This window comes from Pecten maximus, chromosome 4 (assembly GCF_902652985.1).
Source record: "Pecten maximus chromosome 4, xPecMax1.1, whole genome shotgun sequence".
In the NCBI taxonomy this organism is placed as follows: domain Eukaryota; kingdom Metazoa; phylum Mollusca; class Bivalvia; order Pectinida; family Pectinidae; genus Pecten; species Pecten maximus.
The window spans coordinates 17,994,512-18,019,546 of record NC_047018.1 but is presented as its reverse complement, the minus strand read 5'-3'; the positions used below and the strand labels follow the sequence as shown (position 1 = coordinate 18,019,546).

The following is a 25,035-nucleotide window of genomic DNA, read 5'->3' as shown; positions in this document are numbered from 1 at the left end:
ACTAGTCCTGGACTATACTCAACCCAAGGGGTGAGGTTTGTGTAACCATTGGCTCCATTATCAACACTTGATGACTAACATACTGGTCTACAGCCAGAGAGAAAACATATATAGAGAATACATAAATATAAGCTGTATTTTGGCGAGGGTAAAGAAAGACAAAAATGGCGAGCCTTGGCGAGCCACTTTTTTCTTTCTGTCCCGAACCAAAAATACAGCTTATATTTTAAGACACTGACCATGTATTCTATTTATCCGGCAACAGTCATCAAAAATAATCTTTTTGACGTGAAACAGTATCAACAATAATCCAAATATGTTCGTCTTTTAAACATTGTTTTACTTGGAAGTAGGCAAGTCAAATTAAAGCATGTGCCAAGATTCCAAAATACAGCTGTTTTCCGCCACTACCGTATACAGCAAAAATATATATGGTGGGTGTATTCCGACAATGTGGTGGCAGTTGCAGGATAAAAGACTTTATATAGGATTTCTACCTGCTAAGTGTAACTGTCCCTATACAATATTCCATACAATCTACATAATTCACCTTCACATTCCCTTTGCCCATCCACTTAACATGGCTGAACTGATACATATTCATTTAACTTCAATATTTATTTAAACTAAAAGCATAATCTCTCCCACTGAAGTTTTCTCTATTTTTGACTACACTAAACAAGAGATCCCAGAGGGATCTTGGCGCCCACCATTGAATGAACTTTATAGGTTCCATGTCAGATTGATCTTTTCCCTACTTTTCCCTTCCTCTAAGTCTTACTTATCTGTGTAAATTCAGAAACAGCCCTCTAGTACTATTCAAACAAGGGGAACTTATATATAGAATTTAAGATTTAGCTATAATGGCTGTCTGTCGGCCATGTTGTTTTCGTATTGGTCCCAGTATGCAAAACTAGGCACTGAGGGGAACCTACATATGAAATTTGAAAAAGATCCCTTCAGTACTTTCACAGAAATAGCGATAACAAACTTCAATTGTCAAAATCCAAGATGGCTGCCTGTCAGCCATGTTTTTTTCTGATTAGTCTCAAAATGCAATATGCATAACTAGGCACTGAGGGGAACCTGCATATGTAATTTCAGAAAGATCCCTTCATTACTTTCTGAGAAATAGCGATAACAAATTTTAATTGTCAAAATCCAAGATGGCTGCCTGTCAGTAATTTTGTTTTCTGATTGGTCTCAAAATGCAATATGCATAAGTAGGCACCAAGGGGAACCTCCATATGAAATTTGAGAAAGATCCCTTCAGTTCTTTCACAGAAAAAGCGATAACAAATTTCAATTGTCAAAATCCAAGATGGCTGCCTGTCGGCCATGTTGTTTTCCGATTGGTCTCAAAATGCAATATGCATAACTAGGCACTGAGGGGAACCTGCATATGAAATTTCAGAAAGATCCCTTCATTACTTTCACAGAAATAGCGATAACAAACTTTAATTGTCAGAATCCAAGATGGCTGCCTGTCGGCCATGTTGTTTTCTAATTAGTCTCAAAATGCAATATGCATAACCAGGAACAAAGAGGAACCTGCATATGGAATTTGAGAAAGATCCCTTCAGTACTTTCACAGAAATAGCGATAACAAACTTCAATTGTCAAAATCCAAGATGGCTGCCTGTCGGCCATTTTGTTTTCCGATTGGTCCCAAAATGCAATATGCATAACTAGGCACCAAAGGGAACCTATATATGAAATTTGAGAAAGATCCCTTCAGTACTTCCTCAGAAATAGCGATAACAAACTCAAATTGTCAAAATCCAAGATGGCTGCCTGTCGGCCATGTTGTTTTCCGATTGGTCCCAAAATGCAATATGTATAACTAGACACCAAAGGGAACCTACATATGAAATTTGAGAAAGATCCCTTCAGTACTTCCTCAGAAATAGCGATAACAAACTCCAATTGTCAAAATCCAAGATGGCTGCCTGTCGGCCATGTTGTTTTCTGATTGGTCCCAAAATGCAATATGCATAACTAGGCACCAAGGGGAACCTACATATGAAATTTGAGAAAGATCTCTTCAATACTTTCTCAGAAATAGAGATAACAAACTTCAATTGTCAAAATCCAAGATGGCTGCCTGTCGGCCATGTTGTTTTCCGATCGGTCCCAAAATGCAATATGCACAACTAGGCACCAAGGGGAACCTACATATGAAATTTGAGAAAGATCCCATCAGTACTTTCTCAGAAATAGCGATAACAAGAATTGTTTACGGACGGAGGGACGGACGGACCCACATTAACTGCTTATGTGGTACTTTTCTTATGTGGTACTTTTATCACAAAAAGAGACTTTAAGTGGTAGCAATTTTTGTATCAGTCTAATTGACACCTACGGGGTAATTACAGCCATAACTTATGTGGTCCTCATTTTTAGATGGCAAATCACTTATTTTTAAACATTATAATAACGATTTATTTTTTAAGGTGTTAATAGCAGTCAGATATAAATTAAATGGAATGTGAAAATGCTTGCAAAGAATTGATTTACCAAGTTGTTCTGTACTATTCATTGTGATGTCAGTCATATGACGATGACTAAAACTTAAAATTAAAGTAAATTAAAATCACTGACACTCCATTCAAATACGAATAATTAATTCAACAATAATAAATAATTCAAATACGAAAGAGAATAAACATGTTTTCACTGTTCTACACAATGATAATTCACCCAAATCCATAGACAGTATAACATTTATTTCAAGAAACGGTCTAGCAACAATATTTCCTACGTACAATACTTGCTAGACTTATGAGTAGAAAAAGTACTATTAAAAATATCCAAATTTTCAGTTAAAATCAAGTTTATAGATGTTTATCTCATAACTGCAGTTCTGAAGTTGTGGTGTTTTTATTGATATTTGGTGGGAAGCGATATAAGTTGACCTTCACCTTGGCTTTTTGTGACATGACAATAGTTTTTTGTGTACTAGAAAGCATTCGCCTGGGAAAGTCATACGTAAATTATGTAGGCAAGTTGGTTTTGTAATGAGATATTTTATGCGTTTGATATTACACTCAAATTTATTAAATAATATCCTTCATTTATCCAACATGTTGTATCACTTTGGTCCTGAAACTAATGCCACAGAAGATATTGTACAAGATAGAATGCTGTACGTTATGAAAACATCATCCTTCTTTCTGCAGTTTATCATTTTCAGCCTTTCGAACCATTGTGGCCAAGATGAATTTCTTTTCTGCCAAGTTTCTTTCAAAACTATCCTTCTGCATATCTACTATTATTTCATAAACAGCATTACAATTTATTAGTCTGAAATAATAATCAATAAAAACTAGTTTTTAAAATAACTTTATTGTGCAATTATCTTGCATTTCTCATTCAAAAGCACAAAAAAAACTTTCATGGCATAATGCCATCATGAAATAACATGACCAAGCATAGGACAGAATCACATAAAGTTTTTCCTTGAGCACTGTTCAAATCAGCACACCTGATAACATCAACCTGTAACCCAGTTTTCTTCTGCAGTCCATATAGAGATGAATTAAAAGAAACATCGAGATTATCTTAAGAAAGGCCAACATCAGGAAATATGCATGGAATACCAGTAATTTTTACGCATCTATCCATATACCAAATATCACATAAGAATAACAAAAAAGTATCAAAAATATCTTACCATCTTGTCTTCGAACAAAATGTATGTAAAAACGTTGTTTTTTACATGTACATTGATCTATCATGTCAAACTATTTATTAGGCAATGAACAAAATGAAACAGATATTTGCTCTTTCTTCATGTTCTAATACTGATGCAATTTTTTTCGAATATGCATGTATATGCTTTATAGTATGAAATGTAAATATCCAATTCATTGACATTCATATAGCTAATTATCATCAAAAAACAATATTTTTACTTACAATTAGCTCAAATATCATCCAAGCACATGAATAGTTCACACTTTTAACCTAGTATGTTTAAATGACACCATCTTCAGAATGCAATACACCTGAAGAAAGAGCAATAAAATTAATGCATCAAATACAATTTTCAATCACCATCTCTAGGCTTTCGACTTCAAATCAATATCTATCTCAGGAACTAAAAATACTACTTTTCTAGATCTGAATTAAAGGTGTACCACTTCAATTTTTTAAAATCTGTTTACATCTGGTCACTTAATTAAATAAAATGACAAATTACCACACGAGATGTGTCTAAGCATTAAGCTAACTTCAATCAATTTTACATCTATTTTTATCATGTCTACTATCGCAGCTTTGGAAAAAATTATCCACATATCTTATGGACAAATGATTATTAAAGTAAACTCAATACAATTTTAACTGAATTATTTTTTCTTCATAATAAACCTTGATACCATATTTTGAAAAATAATCAATCTCCCTAAGTATGGCCTGCAGTTTTTAAAAATATTGCTACCAAATAACAGATCAGCAAATATTCTTGGCTTAAACATTCAATCCGATGTTCTTCACAAAATAAAAATCAATTAGCTTTATAGAAACAAGGTTCCAATCTACATCAACACCAATAATGATTTTGGGCATCTGGTATGACAGGAATAATTTAACACTTCACTGTTTGGTTGGTCAAAGTTATCAGCAAAAATATCTGATTTTGCAATTTTGCAAGTCTATTTCCAGCATGTTATACCATCAAAAACTTAGGACAAATTGCCATAAAAGACTTGTCCTAGCAAGTACCTGAATTCATTGATTTTCTAAATCAAATTGCCATAAAAGACTTGTCCTAGCAAGTACCTGAATTCATTGATTTTCTAATTCTGTTTCCATCAAGTCAAATCACTTAAGCCTTTGACAAAACACATCACATAACAAGTGTCCATATAACTCGCTAATTTCAATCATTATATCTCCATTGTCTGTCCTAAGTTATTAGTTTTGAACCATTGACAATCATGTCATACTACCCAAATTTTAACAATTAAACAATCAAACAAAATATCCCCCCCCCCCCCCCCCCCCCCAAGAACTTCCAACGTCTTTGTTTTGAGACATGTAAGTCTATTTACTAGCAGATGGCACTAGTTCCAAGTCATTTATGTGCTTTGACCATGCGGATAACTTTTTTCTTGATGGTTTCCCAATTTCTTTTGTGAATTAATCCACTGCTCGTTCTACTGTTATGGATTGCTCTATTGCAGTCTTTGAGACCTGGATAGGTCCTTGTGTCAAAGTTTTTTTTGAAGAGTTTCCTCAATTCCTCCTCTTCGTCTTTGCTCCATGCCTGCCTGGTACTAGCAGCCTTTTTTTTTCTGGGTACATTGTCATCTTCTGTAAATCAAAGATACGCTATGGCTAGAGTATATATATACTGCAATATTTTATAAATTACTTCAACTAGTCTAGTTTTAATTTCTAAATATTTCTTTTGTGATTACTAATAGAATATACAGTTATATCTGTGATTAATTCCCTTACACTGATATTTAAGTATAGTAATATTCAATCTCATTTGATAATCTTCCTTTGTAAAATTTAATTTTAGATCACCCACTTCATTGTCCCAATTTAATTCACACTATGTTAGTGTATATTCTGTCAATTTTTACCTTTTGCTATATTAGCATTGTATGTATATTCGACTCCTAGTGCTTTAATCATGCCCTTCAGCAACACTTGTGTGATATACAAACGTTCATTTTTAAACCATATTTAAGCTGTGATGATAATTATATATTTATTACATTGTTATATTCTATCGTTATTTTAAATTATGTCATACTTGTGTAAATATATTTGATGCATGGCCATGTTGTAAACTAGATTTTAAAACAATTTTATTGTATTTACCAAACACGTCTTCATCTAATCTTCCTGTATTTTCTGGTTCAAGTCTTTGGGCTGATGAGGAGGTTCCTTTGACAACATCTAATAAAAATTGCAAACAGAAATCTTTTGTATCTTCTTTAAATTTAAACAAGTGTATAAATACTGCAAGCATATAAATACACTGAAATAAATATGACAAAAGGGACGAACTCTCGCCTGAAACATATAGCTGCTATTGTTACTGTTCAGACAAATATCTTGACTATTTCAGTACGTTTAAAAAAAAAAAAAAAAAGTTCAAAGGTCTCATTAGAATCAACTCCTAAGGTCAAAGCTATCAAGAATCCCAAATGACTATTGCTATAGATTCAAACTCTAGATAAGGATATTTTGTTTAAAAGGGCACTAGAACATTCCACAAATTAATCTTTTATTTTTATAACAGTCCTAAATATTCATGAAGATGAATTCAACATCATACAATATATATTGCCTTCAAATTTTTTTACCATCATTCAATAAATCAATACAATACATTTCAAACATATTTGTTATAATTGTATAGGATTTCATACTCAAAACAATCACTTCTTATATTACAAACACTTAAATTTAAGCAACATTACATTAAAAAATTTAAGCAACATTACATTAAAAAAACAATTTTCTGGAACAAGAAAAAAACATACCAACAATATCGATGTCTTGGAGCCTTTTACCAGCGAACTGTCCAGCAACATTCAAATCTTGAAGAAGCATTAGTTTGCCAATATTCACACGTTCAATGAAGCCACTTGTAGCTCTGTAATGAAGCTTGTGTATATTAGCTGTGTGACCTAAATGACCACACAGCCATTCAAGTTCATGCTCCTTCATGTCAATGACCTGAAATATAAACAGGGGTTGTTAGATTTGTCAAAAGTTATATCAATTTTTTGTGCAGAATAATGTGTTCACTAGGGTCTGCAAGTCTACTATTGGGTAACACTACTTTCCGGGTACCAAAGTTTCGCTGTAGACAGACAACATTATATTTAGACCAAATGTAAGACATGATTTATTCGTCATTAAAGCCAGGTACTAGTAGTTGCTGTATGACTGTAGTCTTACAGAAGAAAAAAATGTTATTAATACATAAAAATCAATGAAATGCAAATGTTTAGAATGAGTGTTGTATACTTTATCCGCTGTAATTGTGCATTTGAAAATTGTTTTTCCCAAAATTATTGCAATTTTCATTTTCCTAATGTAAAAGTTATGACAATCATGACAATGTACCCGAGATTAATTTTACTCCCAAAATCATGTGACTATCTTATGACATGCAGGCCCTACCAAGTGTTCAATTTCGCATTTGTAAAGCTAAATAAGACCGAGATCAAGACAAGGACAACAAGGCTACTGAAAAAAGCTGTAATTGCATGTATTGGCATAATATCATACACTACAAACATTACAAAATACATGTATATTCCAAGATTGAGAACATGTTGATGCATATTTGTATAGCTTACTTGACTGAGTGTGGCAATATACTTCCGCATGGAAACACTAGTAATTCTCTCGGGTGCTGATAACGATATCTCACTACATACTGTCTTCAGCGAGTCATATGCCCTGAAGACACCTTCACCTGATAATTAAAAAATCTTAGGATTATGTCTGCACAAAAATTATGAATGCATCATAGTCACAATGCACTACTATTTTATTGCAAATTTGCTCTCGCTAGTGTTGACATGGGTCAACTTGAGAAAATGTCAGAAGTGTTCATTTATATATGTAAAGCACTTTGATTAGTTGTGCTACAATTTTACAAACAAAAAACAAAAATCAGTACTTCAGTTGCATACGTAAATAGGTACGACATCATTTACAATAGTGCTGTTGTTACCATTAAGGCGAAAATATGCAATTTCATTGGCTAATGCTTACTCTTCATTTTCACATCCCTAGCATTTGCTGGATAACACACGTTATACAACACTAGATTAAATAAAATTGGAACCCAGAATGCTGCACAACTTGCATATTCTAAACTCAGTTCTTTATATGATATGGGAAAGAAGTGCATACTAATATCTACAACTATGTGAATTAATTCTCTGACCAAAAAACACAAATGCAACATACAACAATAACAGAGATCATTGATTTCCAAATAGGAGTGATGGAGTAAAAGATATTTCATTGAACTCTCTTAAAATCATCAGAAATAGAAATGTCAGCCCTCAATGGCAACATTACTGCTGGGCAAAAAAAAAAAGTTTTTAGTGGGGTCAACTCTAACAATATATTCCTTAATTCAGCTTTCTGTAGCACCCTATAAAAACCAATTGTCTTTTGGGGAAAGCCACAGAGAAGCATTTACCTCAGATTATAAGAATACCAACTTTACCTGCGTTTGCAAAAACGTATTTGTTCCACGTCTTCACGCCAGCATTTCTTCTAACATTTGCTGATACAATGTACTCCAGGACAGCAACAACATCCTCTGGTACAAGAATTGGCACAGGCTTGGAGTTCTGGAATGAAAAATTAAACAACCCAAGCAATGAAGCTATATTTTAGAATAATAAGAAAAAAATATCCTAGTGAAACTGCATGTATGAGACATAGCCAAAACTTAGCATTACACATTTATCAACTTTGAATCACATTCATACAAGGATCAGTGAAATTATGCTTAAATGTAAAATGATTTGAACACAACAAAGAAAGAAACAGGTCTTGGGTCAGAAGTTGATGGGAGCTTCAGATAGTGACCATATGAAAATTACAAATACATTTAATACATGGTCAAAACAACACATTGAAATAAGTATTGAAATTAGTGTTTCCCCCAAGCCCGATTAGCATGGCCCTGTACCATGCCCTTTTATTGTGGTGTATAATGCCATGATGTCTTCATTAATGTTTCATTTCTTCATTGCTTGCACTTCCTGATAATAGTAAACTTGTATCTGTATCTGTACTATTACTGGAAATTAGCAAAAACTTTCCCTTGGCAAGTGAGTGCTAATATTAATTATATCTTTACAAAGTGACTTTTTTTGACAAATTACGCACTTTGGGGTGCCCTTTTTTCTTTACATATACCATGCCCTTTTGTAACCCTGGGGTAAACACTAATGCATAAGTTGTATTTTTACCTTTCCTCTAATCTTGATGAGCTGTTGACTGTCAATCAGATGTTTCTCTAAGTCAGTTAGTTCGTTTCCAAGTAATGCTCCGTCTGCTTCATCAAGCCCAACAGACCTATTGTCGTAATTTTCCATACTGAAACAAAAATCCAAAAACTCGTCATTATTAGTATAACTGTATGCATACACAGGAGACACTGACAACTATTTATAAATACACATGACAATATATAAGTGGTGATGGTCCATCTAAATCTAAAAGTACATCTAAAACAAAGCACATTCTCTTTTCAAATTTATAATTTCCATTTTTTACCAGCCAATGTCAAGGAAAGACTTGAAAAATGAAGCAAATATGTCCTATTTAACATACCTCAAGGCCTCCAGCTCTCCAGACCTTCTCTTGTTGTATGTTAACAGGCGGGTCTGAGTAAGGATAACCGCTCTTTTGTAGATGTCGCTGGTTTTGACTGAAGATCGTTGGGTTAAATCCAACCCTTTCAATTCACTTTTGAGATAAGTGGAAATTGACGCAAGGTCTTCTGGTACAGGCAATGGGGATGTCTTCCTCAATTTCATGGCATTAAGTTTTAAATGTGCAATTTTCGATACTCTTAGGGTCCACTCCATTTTCATCAGTGAGTTAAACTGCTCAGCATCTTCTTTGCCCTTTATGTTGCCTTCCCTAATTGTAATTCCAAGTTTCAAATGTGCTAACCTCCCGATGTCGAACCCGATCTTGAGTGCTGAAGATGGGCTTGCTAAATCCTCTTCATCGTCAGCATCTACATTTGCACAGAGAAGTGCTGCTTCACACATGGTATCAAAATACGACGGTGTTATATAATCAATCATTGGTAATTTTACTCTGGACAAATTGTGCAAATGGCAAAGAAGTCTTGCAGCACCCCTCATTCTGCTCGATGTGTAGTATTTTCGTTTCAGAGTGTTGGCGAGGTTTCGACGAAGCCAATTGTTGCCCAACGCAACAATAAGAGGATCATTTTTAGCCATTTCTGTTATTTCATCTCTAGTCATGATTGGGAAAACTTCTTTTATGAGAGATTTTGTTGCCTTCTCACTTACTAAACCTACTAATACAGCAGACTGGGTGATAGCTTCACCTTTAGTTAGGCTTTGTTTAAGGATGTCCTTGTTCTTTGCAGGGCAATTAAGCTGGTGTCTCTTAGAAAATGATTTTATTTTCATCCATTCAAAACAGAGGGGACAAGGCCCGTAGTCCTTAACATTGAATTGGCCATTTTTTCTTGCAATCAACAACTCCCCATGCCCTTGTGCTGTTACATTCATATTATGTTCATGGTCACCCCTGCACCGCAAAAGAACTTGTTTTTTGGTAATGGCCTCTTTCATTTCTATTATTGTTTTGTCTTTTGAATTTCCTGCATCAATTGCTGCCTTCATGTCTACAATTTCTTTTGTTTCTTTGTTTTCTTTATGAGTCCTCAAATGCTTCAAAATATTTGTTGTATGTTTTTTACAAATGAAACAACAGTGATAATTGTTATACACGCGGCTTGTTTTTTTCTTCTTCCCTGTATTGGTTTTGCTACATTTCAGCTGTTTTCTTATATATATACCACTCCTTGTTTGGTCTCTTTCAATGATATCCTCATCTAACTCTTCAAACTGACAACCAGACCCTAATTTGGAGCCACCATTTTCCTCCTCTTTATCCTCATCTTGTATGTCCAAATCATTATCTATCATGTCCATGTCAGTATTGTGGTCGTCCATGTCAGTATTGTTTCCTTCTTCCTCATCCTCACTGCTGGCCTCATAATCTTTATCTGCATAATTATCTATATCCTCAAACTCTGCATCTTCACTGTCACTGACCATGTTGTCGTTTTCCATCTCTTCACTGGCATCATTGCTGTACCTCACAACGTTATCATTGGCTTTTTCCTTACCAAGATCCTTGCCGTCACTGACCATGTTGTCGTTGTCCATCTCTTCACTGGCATCATTGCTGAACCTCAAAACGTTATCATTGTCCTTTTCCTTATCAAGATCCTTGCCGTCACTGACCATGTTGTCGTTGTCAATCTCTTCACTGGCATCATTGCTGTCCTTCACAACGTTATCATTGGCTTTTTCCTTACCAAGATCCTTGCCCTCACTGACCATGTTTTCCATCTCTTCACTGGCATCATTGCTGTACCTCACAACGTTATCATTGGCTTTTTCCTTACCAAGATCCTTGCCGTCACTGACCATGTTGTCGTTGTCCATCTCTTCACTGGCATCATTGCTGAACCTCAAAACGTTATCATTGTCCTTTTCCTTATCAAGATCCTTGCCGTCACTGACCATGTGGTCGTTGTCAATCTCTTCACTGGCATCATTGCTGTCCTTCACAACGTTATCATTGGCTTTTTCCTTACCAAGATCCTTGCCCTCACTGACCATGTTGTCCATCTCTTCACTGGCATCATTGCTGAACCTCAAAACGTTATCATTGTCCTTTTCCTTATCAAGATCCTTGCCGTCACTGACCATGTTGTCGTTGTCAATCTCTTCACTGGCATCATTGCTGTCCTTCACAACGTTATCATTGGCTTTTTCCTTACCAAGATCCTTGCCCTCACTGACCATGTTGTCCATCTCTTCACTGGCATCATTGCTGAACCTCAAAACGTTATCATTGTCCTTTTCCTTATCAAGATCCTTGCCGTCACTGACCATGTTGTCGTTGTCAATCTCTTCACTGGCATCATTGCTGAACCTCAAAACGTTATCATTGTCCTTTTCCTTATCAAGATCCTTGCCGTCACTGACCATGTTGTCGTTGTCAATCTCTTCACTGGCATCATTGCTGTCCTTCACAACGTTATCATTGGCTTTTTCCTTACCAAGATCCTTGCCCTCACTGACCATGTTGTCCATCTCTTCACTGGCATCATTGCTGAACCTCAAAACGTTATCATTGTCCTTTTCCTTATCAAGATCCTTGCCGTCACTGACCATGTTGTCGTTGTCAATCTCTTCACTGGCATCATTGCTGTCCCTCACAACGTTATCATTGGCTTTTTCCTTACCAAGATCCTTGCCGTCACTGACCGTGTTGTCGTTGTCCATCTCTTCACTGGCATCATTGCTGAACCTCAAAACGTTATCATTGTCCTTTTCCTTACCAAGATCCTTGCCGTCACTGACCGTGTTGTCGTTGTCAATCTCTTCACTGGCATCATTGTTGTCCCTCACAACGTTATCATTGGCTTTTTCCTTACCAAGATCCTTGCCGTCACTGACCATGTTGTCGTTGTCCATCTCTTCACTGGCATCATTGCTGAACCTCAAAACGTTATCATTGTCCTTTTCCTTACCAAGATCCTTGCCGTCACTGACCGTGTTGTCGTTGTCCATCTCTTCACTGGCATCATTGCTGAACCTCAAAACGTTATCATTGTCCTTTTCCTTACCAAGATCCTTGCCGTCACTGACCATGTTGTCGTTGTCCATCTCTTCACTGGCATCATTGCTGAACCTCAAAACGTTATCATTGTCCTTTTCCTTACCAAGATCCTTGCCGTCACTGACCGTGTTGTCGTTGTCAATCTCTTCACTGGCATCATTGTTGTCCCTCACAACGTTATCATTGGCTTTTTCCTTACCAAGATCCTTGCCGTCACTGACCATGTTGTCGTTGTCCATCTCTTCACTGGCATCATTGCTGAACCTCAAAACGTTATCATTGTCCTTTTCCTTACCAAGATCCTTGCCGTCACTGACCATGTTGTCGTTGTCCATCTCTTCACTGGCATCATTGCTGAACCTCAAAACGTTATCATTGTCCTTTTCCTTACCAAGATCCTTGCCGTCACTGACCATGTTGTCGTTGTCAATCTCTTCACTGGCATCATTGCTGTCCCTCACAACGTTATCATCGGCTTTTTCCTTACCAAGATCCTTGTCGTCACTGACCATGTTGAAGTTGTTCATCTCTTCATCATCAGTGTCCATATCATCATCTTCCAAAGAAAAAAAAAAAAAAAAAAAAAACAATTTCAGCAAAAGTAAAATTTAAAAGCATTTTTTACTTACACGAATATTGCTTAAATATAAGCCGAAACTTCTCTTTTTACATTATCACCCTCATATCATACGTTTAAGCGTAGATAAGGGGATTATAATAGCATGTCTGACTATCACAAGACACCTGTGTGTTTTACCGTATTTACTCTAAAAAATCTTTCTATTGTAAATTATATCACTAATATTGTGTAATTTCGCCAGAAAATCTAGCGTTAAATACACAGTATACTTTAGTATGTTTTGGTGCAAGCAGCTAGCTTAACTATCAATCTAGGCAGTCCTACAACATTTGTTCTCAAAGGACAATTGAAAATATCAAAATTTGAACCATTATTTAATCATATCTCAAAATTGACATTGGCAATTCAACTTTTTTTTGGTGGGTTGCTCTATATATTGATCAAATTATCACTTTTCCAAAAACATTTTCAGGATAATATTGATAGGAGTACCTCAAGTGATCATTGCTGAACACTTTGCTGCTAAAATCTGTTGGATAAGTGATTAAATGAATGCTGCAGAATTTCCTAAAAATTATTTGTTTACATTTTTGTAAATCAATCTATTAGGTTGTGATTTACCTGTGTAACATTTACTACAGCATACGCTCCCAAACCGATTTCATGGTATTACCATGTTGACTCTAACAAAAACACATGCAAAATTAGATGTATACTGGACTGTAGATCAACAACGAGAAAAGGGCTGCTTAAACCTTAATTGCCAACCTTTAGTTCTATAATAAAATTTCTTTATAAATATATGATTTTGTACAAAAAATAATATAATAATACCTTGACCACCTCTTTCAGCCCATTCCACATCTTGTTCCCATAACCTGTAACTAACAGGTTTTTTCTTCAACTTTTCTGCAAAATATGTAGAAAATTTGAATATTAAATTATTTTCAGGCATTTAACTGAATTAGAATTAATGGTCATAATAATGGGAATACATGCAATATTCTACTTTATTGACACAGGCAATATTTTACTGTATTGACACATGCAAAACTATTACAACAGCCTTATATGTATATGTTATTAATTAAATTGCTACACAGTACAAGTTCAATTGTATACCTAACATGTAGTGTGGAGAGAAAAAAGATAAGTAAATGACCTACGGTAAACATTTTTTGTAAAATGCCTTTATCACACCATTAAAAGGCTGATTTGATTCTCACTTTAAAATAGCACTTGCATTCGGATTACAGAGATTTTTAACTAGATGGGTAAACCTATTAAACTATGACAGATGCCACTGCTTTTCAACCAATCATGCCAATAAATGAATGGACAGCAATATTAATAGTCATATAATGACTCAATATCTAAGAAAGAAAGAGCATATGCAAATTGTTGGACAAGTACTTTTTCCTTCTAGACTAGTGGATTTTGAAAAGTACTTGTCCATTGAGCTAGTACGTCATAAACTTTCGATCTGATCCTGGATTGTTTAATATATACTGAAATTGTTAAACAATAATCTTGACATTTTTCCTTTGTTACGGTCATTTCATAAAGAACAAATTATGCATTTGTATACTGTACACATACATGTATATATATTATGGTATTTATATAACACTATATTAAAATTCAAATTCTAAACAGATATATTTAAATACATTTCAATAAAAACTACATGCATGTTGACTCTTCAAATATTTTTTGTTTGGAGTGGGACAACAAATGTTAGTGTAACTAAAAACATGCATACTGAACTTAGCTGAAGGTGACATTGAAAAGTTCATTTTTCTCTAAAAAAAAAAATCCTCTTAATGTCTAATTATATATAATAAGAAATCAACATTGGTTATTTTTTAAATCGCAATATATATATCAAATTCAGAAAAATGTGCAACACGCGTACATCACCTTCTGTATCCTTATCAATTTTCAATCTTGAGATGTCAAGTGTCTTTAATTTCCAAATATAGCCTACATGTTGAAGGCCACCTCAAATATTACAGGCATAATCAGAGTTTTATTACTACCAAATAAAATTGATTTATAGTATATAAATAAGTTTAACAACGAAATTCTCAATTTTCACCTTGCTGTCAAGGAAATATCAAGTGGAATTGCTACAATTCTCACGAGCTATTTGAACAATGTTAGAAAACATGCTTATCATCATCAAATCAAAATGGAACAACCTGTCATGTTCTGCAAGATAAACATTCAGTTTAAAAATCTCATCTGCATGTACTCAAAAAACTGATTCATGCATCCCAAATACATGTATTTACAAAATTTTGCAATTCATAAAAAACAAATTGATGACTTTAAAATTAACTTGTCATCGTCTGCAGCAATTTGCTATCATATTATTTAAAGGGGTATACACGTACATACTAGCTGAAAGGGTAAAATAGTGTTTTCTTTGTAGTTATCTGTTAATTGTATAGGATAGTAACTGAACAGACTGATAAAATAAAGAACTGAAAAACATTTGGACCATGTTTTCGCGATTTGAAACAAACTATTTGTTGACAGAATAAGTCACTGGCATAGTTTTAATACTAATTCAAATGAAACATATTAATAATGTTACTTAGCACACTGGGTAATTTCTGAAAAATCATACTTTGGGGATAACAGGAAAAATAAATAATGCGAAAACTTTTTATCTAAATGAAATTATACCCAAAAGTAAGTATGCATACCCCTTTAAAATTAGAAAAAAAAAGAGAAAAATCTTTAACAATTAACTTCAATCAAATAAACAACATAAACTCTCATGTTTTACTTCGTGCCAAGGTCTTCCAATTTATATTTTCAAACTTCATGGAATCCACTTTTGATGTCAATGTGTTGTAGCTGTGACAGGAATATTCATCAAATTTCAAATTAAACTACCTAACAATTACCTTTATACAAAGACATTATTATGCTTCAGAAATCATTACCAATATAGAATATATAACTGCCTATGAAGTCAATATCGTGAAACGAAGACCTGATGACTAGCAGTCAGAGTGACCTGACCTGACAGGCCAAATGCACAGGACAGGTCAGGTCACCGAGGCTGCTGGGTAGAGGGTTTCATTTCACAACACTGACTTAATGAAAGCAGGAATTGTTTTAGTATTATACCAACACTGAATGAACAGAAAAGAAAAAAAGGAATTTATTTACACTAACCCCACTAATGATATTTTCAAATGTGCTTTCCCTCTATACAGTGTTTATAAGAATAACACTATGGCTTTACTTACAAGGCATTGTCAGATTTGCTGTATACAGTAACACAGCTGGACTCAATTCTCCTGACTTTAACAGGCCAGATTTTGTCCATTAGGACAAAATCTCCCTCTTTGATTGGCTCACTAGTTCTACTAGTACTGTCGTCATTGGCAGGACTTCGGTGCGTTTTTTTCCGTTTTCTATTCCCCGGCATACTGAGTTCAGCTGTTAAAAAAAAACACAAACAATTGTATTGTATGGACAACAAAAGCTTTTTTCTTCACACTTCTGTATACATGTAACTTTGTTATAAACTGAAACAGCCTTAACAGCAACATCACTAACATGGTTATCAACACCCTGTATCAATCTAAGAACATATTACTATACATAAACATAGTGCACATCCAAAATATTTCAGTTTAAAAGTGTAATATCCATTCATATTTAATTTTACCTCTTAACTAAGATTTCAGGATGTCACTTTTTATGATTTGTCAACTGGTCAACTGTTTCTCATTAATTCGACTATAGCTCATTAATGGATACATTATATGCTTTAAATGTTTATCTTCTTCATTGTGGTGCAAGTACTAACTAAGCTTTGGACAAATTACAACACCACTAAAACTTAGACTTAATTCGAAGCAAAAAATCTTTAAATTTCTCAATCTTTATAATATTCATCATAGCCTACCACCTAAGCTTTGGACAATATACCACATACTCATGAACTCACACTACCACAAAAGCCATGTCCTAATTGTAAGCAAAAACTTTTGAATATAACTCATTCTATATCCAACATAGCCTACCACCTAAGTATTAGACAAAATGTACCACATACTCATGAACTCACACTACCACAAAAGCCTTGTCCTAATTGTAAGCAAAAAACTTTTGTGAATATAACTCATTCTTTATCCATCAGAGCCTACCACCTAAGTATTGGACAAAATGTACCACATACTCATGGACTCGCACTACCACATAAGCCTTGTCCTAAATGATACCAAAAACCTTTTGAATATTACTCATTCCATATCCATCATAACCTACCACCTAAGTATTGGACAAAATGTACCACATACTCATGGACTCGCACTACCACATAAGCCTTGTCCTAAATGATACCAAAAACCTTTTGAATATTACTCATTCCATATCCATCATAACCTACCACCTAAGTATTGCACAAAATGTACCACATACTCATGGACTCGCACTACCACAACAGCCTTGTCCTAATTGTAAGCAAAAAACTTTTGTGAATATAACTCATTCTTTATCCATCATAGCCTACCACCTAAGTATTGGACAAAATGTACCACATACTCATGAACTCACACTACCACACAAGCCTTGTCCTAAATGTTACCAAAAACCTTGAAAATATTACTCATTCTATATCCATCATAGCCTACCACCTAAGTATTGGACAAAATGTACCACATACTCATGGACTCGCACTACCACATAAGCCTTGTCCTAAATGATACCAAAAACCTTTTGAATATTACTCATTCCATATCCATCATAACCTACCACCTAAGTATTGCACAAAATGTACCACATACTCATGGACTCGCACTACCACACAAGCCTTGTCCTAAATGTTTACCAAAAAACTTTTAAATATAACTCATTCTATATCCATCATAGCCTACCACCTAAGTATTGGACAAAATGTACCACATACTCATGGACTCGCACTACCACTCATTCCATATCCATCATAACCTACCACCTAAGTATTGCACAAAATGTACCACATACTCATGGACTCGCACTACCACATAAGCCTTGTCCTAAATGATACCAAAAACCTTTTGAATATTACTCATTCCATATCCATCATAACCTACCACCTAAGTATTGCACAAAATGTACCACATACTCATGGACTCGCACTACCACACAAGCCTTGTCCTAAATGTTTACCAAAAAACTTTTAAATATAACTCATTCTATATCCATCATAGCCTACCACCTAAGTATTGGACAAAATGTACCACATACTCATGGACTCGCACTACCACTCATTCCATATCCATCATAACCTACCACCTAAGTATTGCACAAAATGTACCACATACTCATGGACTCGCACTACCACACAAGCCTTGTCCTAAATGTTTACCAAAAAACTTTTAAATATAACTCATTCTATATCCATCATAGCCTACCACCTAAGTTTTGGACAAAATGTACCACATACTCATGGACTCACACTACCACACAAGCCTTGTCCTAATTGTAAGCAAAAAACTTTTGTGAATATAACTCATTCTTTATCCATCATAGCCTACCACCTAAGTATTGGACAAAATGTACCACATACTCATGGACTCGCACTACCACTCACTCTATATCCAACATAGCCTACCACCTAAGTATTGGACAAAATGTACCACATACTCATGAACTCACACTACCACACAAGCCTTGTCCTAAATGTTACCAAAAACCTTGAAAATATTACTCATTCTATATCCATCATAGCCTACCACCTAAGCTTTGGACAGTTTACCACATACTCATGGACTCACGCTACCACATAAGCCTTGTCCTAATTGTTAGCATAATCCTTAAAAATATTACTCATTCTATATCCACCATAGCCTACCACCTAAGCTTTGGACAAAATGTACCACATACTCATGAACTCACACTACCACACAAGCCTTGTCCTAATTGTAAGCAAAAAACTTTTAAATATAACTCATCATATATCCATCATAGCCTACCACCTAAGTTTTGGACAAAATGTACCACATACTCATGGACTCGCACTACCACAACAGCCTTGTCCTAATTGTAAGCAAAAAACTTTTGTGAATATAACTCATTCTTTATCCATCATAACCTACCACCTAAGTATTGGACAAAATGTACCACATACTCATGAACTCACACTACCACACAAGCCTTGTCCTAAATGTTACCAAAAACCTTGAAAATATTACTCATTCTATATCCATCATAGCCTACCACCTGAGCTTTGGACAGTTTACCACATACTCATGGACTCACGCTACCACATAAGCCTTGTCCTAATTGTTAGCATAATCCTTAAAAATATTACTCATTCTATATCCATCATAGCCTACCACCTAAGTTTTGGACAAAATGTACCACATACTCATGGACTCACACTACCACAAAAGCCTTGTCCTAATTGTAAGCAAAAAACTTTTGTGAATATAACTCATTCTTTATCCATCAGAGCCTACCACCTAAGTATTGGACAAAATGTACCACATACTCATGGACTCGCACTACCACATAAGCCTTGTCCTAAATGATACCAAAAACCTTTTGAATATTACTCATTCCATATCCATCATAACCTACCACCTAAGTATTGCACAAAATGTACTACATACTCATGGACTCGCACTACCACATAAGCCTTGTCCTAATTGTTAGCAAAATCTTTAAAAATATTACTCATTCTATATCCATCATAGCCTACCACCTAAGCTTTGGACAAAATGTACCATATACTCATGGACTCGCACTACCACACAAGCCTTGTCCTAAATGTTACCAAAAACCTTGAAAATATTACTCATTCTATATCCATCATAGCCTACCACCTAAGCTCTGGACAGTTTACCACATACTCATGGACTCGCGCTACCACATAAGCCTTGTCCTAATTGTTAGCATAATCCTTAAAAATATTACTCATTCTATATCCACCATAGCCTACCACCTAAGCTTTGGACAAAATGTACCACATACTCATGGACTCACACTACCACACAAGCCTTGTCCTAATTGTAAGCAAAAAACTTTTGTGAATATAACTCATTCTTTATCCATCATAGCCTACCACCTAAGTATTGCACAAAATGTACCACATACTCATGGACTCGCACTACCACACAAGCCTTGTCCTAAATGTTTACCAAAAAACTTTTAAATATAACTCATTCTATATCCAACATAGCCTACCACCTAAGTATTGGACAAAATGTACCACATACTCATGAACTCACACTACCACACAAGCCTTGTCCTAAATGTTACCAAAAACCTTGAAAATATTACTCATTCTATATCCATCATAGCCTACCACCTGAGCTTTGGACAGTTTACCACATACTCATGGACTCACGCTACCACATAAGCCTTGTCCTAATTGTTAGCATAATCCTTAAAAATATTACTCATTCTATATCCATCATAGCCTACCACCTAAGTTTTGGACAAAATGTACCACATACTCACACTACCACAAAAGCCTTGTCCTAATTGTAAGCAAAAAACTTTTGTGAATATAACTCATTCTTTATCCATCAGAGCCTACCACCTAAGTATTGGACAAAATGTACCACATACTCATGGACTCGCACTACCACATAAGCCTTGTCCTAAATGATACCAAAAACCTTTTGAATATTACTCATTCCATATCCATCATAACCTACCACCTAAGTATTGCACAAAATGTACTACATACTCATGGACTCGCACTACCACATAAGCCTTGTCCTAATTGTTAGCAAAATCTTTAAAAATATTACTCATTCTATATCCATCATAGCCTACCACCTAAGCTTTGGACAAAATGTACCACATACTCATGGACTCGCACTACCACACAAGCCTTGTCCTAAATGTTACCAAAATCCTTGAAAATATTACTCATTCTATATCCATCATAGCCTACCACCTAAGCTTTGGACAAGTTACCACATACTCATGGACTTCGCGACTACCACATAAGCCTTGTCCTAATTGTTAGCAAAATCCTTTAAAAATATTACTCATTCTATATCCATCATAGCCTACCACCTAAGCTTTGGACAAAATGTACCACATACTCATGGACTCGCACTACCACACAAGCCTTGTCCTAATTGTAAGCAAAAAACTTTTGTGAATATAACTCATTCTTTATCCATCATAGCCTACCACCTAAGTATTGGACAAAATGTACCACATACTCATGGACTCACACTACCACATAAGCCTTGTCCTAAATTGTAAGCAAAAACCTTTTGAAATATTACTCATTCCATATCCATCATAACCTACCACCTAAGCTTTGGACAAAATGTACCACATACTCATGGACTCACACTACCACACAAGCCTTGTCCTAATTGTAAGCAAAAAACTTTTAAATATTACTCATTCTATATTCATCATAACCTACCACCTGAGCTTTGGACAAAATGTACCACACTCATGGACTCGCACTACCACATAAGCCTTGTCCTAACTGCTACCAAAAAACTTTGACACACATCATTAAAGTTGAACTCTTTAGTGTGAAGTTATTCTTGTTAACAGAAATAGTTCACACAAAACTTCAGTTCAACAACTTATTTTTAAACTTTAAATCAATGTCTTCAGAACAGAGGTAATGGAATGTTAGTTAAAGTTTTAAATGTATATTGAAATAATTTCATAAGAATTTATTCAGATTAACTATAATAGAATTAATAGCCAATTTTGTGCACAGAACAATGGTCACTACATTTTACCAGGGCATTGCATTTTCTACACACGCCAACACCTGACACTATCCAGGGGTGTAAAAATCCACATGTCCGAGTTCCGGGACCCATGATTTTCAAATTCAGACTTAGCAATTTTCAGCTGGCAAGGACTTGTTATTTTTTAATTCTAAACAGTAGAACCTGAATAATTTTCATTGCAATGCACGGTAGTACAACAAACTATAAGTTTGACATTACCGTTTATAGTAGGCCAGTGCACCATAAATACAGAACTACGGTCATTGCAATCAGGAAGGTTGCTGCAGTCAACACTGCAGCTACCATAACAGCTGTCATTTTCATGTTTTACCTATGAGAGATCAATAAACTTTGTCATGAACAAGTATTTTCAGAGGTCTACATTAACACAAGATGCCCAAGGGGCCTTAATTGTCACACGAGGAATAAATTGAGTTACATATGTATCTACTTTTTTAGGTTTTGATCGATACAATTTAAAAGCATACAATTGAAGTGGCTTTCTAATTTACACATGGATTTTTCCAACAACATTGGTTTAAATTGATGAAAATAATCATATCTATTGAATACCCATTGTATCCAGATGAACAATAAATACTCCTCCTTCCATTAATGGATTCTTGAATACTTGCAGTGGGTCTGGTAATCAATAATTCTATGTCAAAAGAACAAACATTTGGAATTTTCAGGACTTCTAGGTTCAGGGGTGTACAATTCTGAAAACTTGGTAGCTTATTTTTTCCACTAGCCCTGATGAAAATTCTACAAGCCCTAGCCTCCATTTTTCAATACGTGTATTCCATTTAAATACTTTTTTCCAAAATTTACCTTTTCCTCAACATAATTGATCAGAATCTTGCAATTTAACAAAGAATTCAACAATTTCAATATTGTTCAGAATGTTATATGGTCTCTGTGTCAAGATAGTCATAACTATTGCGAAAGAAATTAACTGTACAGTAAAAGAAGCTTACACATTTCAAAATAATTAAGAGTATACAAAATATGGGTTTTATTTTACTAGTTGTAGATAAAAGAGTTAAAACTTTCTGAACGGTTACATACATGTACCTATACACTGACATGTCTATATTGTATTTTGAATAGTTAAGGTGAAAAAAACTTCAATCTAAATTATATGAGAGGGAATAATTAATTTCAAAAATTTAAATCTGCTAGTTTAAATAAAACAACACATTACCAACTCAATCACTACTAGATCTATAAAATAGTTCTGGTTTCATGTCACCGTGAACTTGAAGTTTAATTCACTCTGATTCACTACTTTCTAGGATATTTTTGTTCTCATTTCCTGGGGGGAAAACTTACAGCTAGTAAATTGTATTGGATTGGAACTAAAGGTGCCAATGTGAATTAAATCAATATTATTAGAGCTTTTAATCATGATCATAGGAAATAACAACCATGACAATTCAAGTAAAGCTCAAATTTTAATTTATAACAATAAGTCGATTTTTTCAGGTGAAAATGTTGTGAACATTTGTCAATCTGTCAAATATATTTATAGCTACAAGATTCCCCTACTTTATAAAGAAAAACAACAGCTTAACAAATTTGGTGTGATCACGCCTCGTTTGTGAATAGAACATCTATCAAAACAGACCTGTACATATAGCAGCACTAACAATCTTGTTTCAATTTCAACAGCAAGATTAACAAAAGTGATAATAAGATCCATATATCCTTATAATAAATGTGATATGATCATATACTGTCACTTCATAATTGAATTCCTATCTCAATTATCTCTGCAACTATGCCGACATGTCGGCAAAACGTGTTTGCACCTGGGTCACTCGTGTTTGCATCTGGATCACTCATGCGCTTGAATGCTATAAATGGAATACCTAAGCATTTGATAGACCTAAATGAAGATATTATTTACGTTTGAGAAATGTGTTCAACCGATGTCTACCACAAAATCTTATTAACTTGACCAGTTATCATGTTTACAACTATATACAGAAACAAACTGGCTTTTAATGTAGATGTATTAACGAAAATTTTGGTAGATTTATGACAAGAAATTTTCACTAGCCGACGGGCTAGTCGGTGCCATTGAGCAGCCCTGACCTGAAAACTACTTAGCCCCGGGCGTCAGGCTAGTGTACACCCCTGATAAAATTTATGAAATAAATATAAATATAAAATGATTGAAACAATTTTAACATATTTTTCACCAACCAAAACTTTGATCCTTCTTACTTCATTGTAAATCTTGATTCCAACTTCTGAAAAAATCTGTCCATCGCATGAAATATTTACCCAAAAAAATGAACAAGAGAATAATGACTGCAGTATTTAACAATATTGCTACCAAAATACAAATCAGCAATAACTTCTCCATGGTTCATTAAATAAGCTCGACTGAATAGAAAATCTGCTGTTCCTCCAAGTAATATAACAAAATTTCAGCAAGCTCCGTGTCAATGTCTATTCCAAAATGATTTCTTGCATCTTTTATGCCGGTTATAATTTTGCAATTTAAATTTCCCCACAAAATAAATGCTATTATCTGACGAAAATCCCACGGAAATTTGATAAAAATCTTCATTCCTCTTCAAGACATCGTACATTTGACGCACGTGGTTTACATTACGTGAAAGGTTTTGTCGTGATTTTTCGAAAATGCTGCTGAAATGCCATTAGTCACACCAATATAGTCAAACACATTGAAACATCATACCCTAAATTATTTGTTCAAGTAGTTTAAGTGGTTTACCTTAAAACTTCATCTCAGCGCCAGTGTCATCCACCTCGTTGCTCGACTCAAGTATGGCTTCTACTTTCGGGACACTCGGAAGTTTTCAATATTGGCCGACGATGAATGCCGAGGTAGCGTCTCGGAGATTGATCACGTGACATCGACAACCGCGGGAAATATTACTGACTTATACCGTCGGAGTTATTTCCCCTGAATCCGTGTTTTAACAAAGACAACCCCAATTTCGTCCTGAAATTTTGTCTATCGCACATGTGGTACTTTTTAAAAATTAATACCAGGTACCACATAGGAGTATACTGAACACAATGAACACAAGTTATTTAAGTGATATACCACATAAGTACAAAAATACCACATTAGCAATGGCTGGACACAAATCAAACCCTCTAGGGCCCCAAATGTAAACACGGACGGAGGGACGGACGGACGGACGACGGACCACGGACGCAGGGCGATTTGAATAGCCCACCATCTGATGATGGTGGGCTAAAAATACCTGTAAAAGTAACATGTGCTACCCCCTCCAGTGTGTATTGATGGATGAGCCAACAGATAATGTAAACATTTGATAAACATTTTACTCCAAA

At 35.0% G+C, this 25,035-nt stretch overlaps 2 protein-coding genes across 4 annotated transcripts in view; both read right to left on the bottom strand.

Annotated features, from left to right (window-relative positions):
* Nucleotides 1–25,035, bottom strand: part of LOC117326418 (ATPase family AAA domain-containing protein 2B-like) — a 91,421-nt gene that overhangs the window by 48,269 nt on the left and 18,117 nt on the right. The gene's annotated exons all lie outside the window — the stretch shown is intronic.
* On the bottom strand, nt 3,327–24,871 carry LOC117325406 (titin homolog). Of its 3 annotated transcripts, none has more exons than XM_033881582.1 (11): nt 24,446–24,871; nt 16,240–16,432; nt 13,811–13,885; nt 11,109–12,952; nt 9,331–10,826; nt 8,967–9,093; nt 8,213–8,339; nt 7,329–7,447; nt 6,504–6,699; nt 5,836–5,913; nt 3,327–5,316 (listed from the first exon to the last, which is right to left on the bottom strand). In XM_033881582.1, the coding sequence occupies exons 4-11, from the start codon at nt 12,942–12,944 to the stop codon at nt 5,078–5,080; spliced, it is 4,218 nt and encodes a 1,405-aa protein (XP_033737473.1). In that variant the 5' UTR covers nt 12,945–12,952; nt 13,811–13,885; nt 16,240–16,432; nt 24,446–24,871; the 3' UTR covers nt 3,327–5,077. The 3 variants fall into 3 exon arrangements, with proteins under 3 accessions (XP_033737473.1, XP_033737472.1, XP_033737474.1); XM_033881581.1 differs by lacking the exon at nt 24,446–24,871 and adding an exon at nt 21,919–23,476; XM_033881583.1 differs by lacking the exon at nt 24,446–24,871 and having other exon boundaries at nt 16,240–19,062.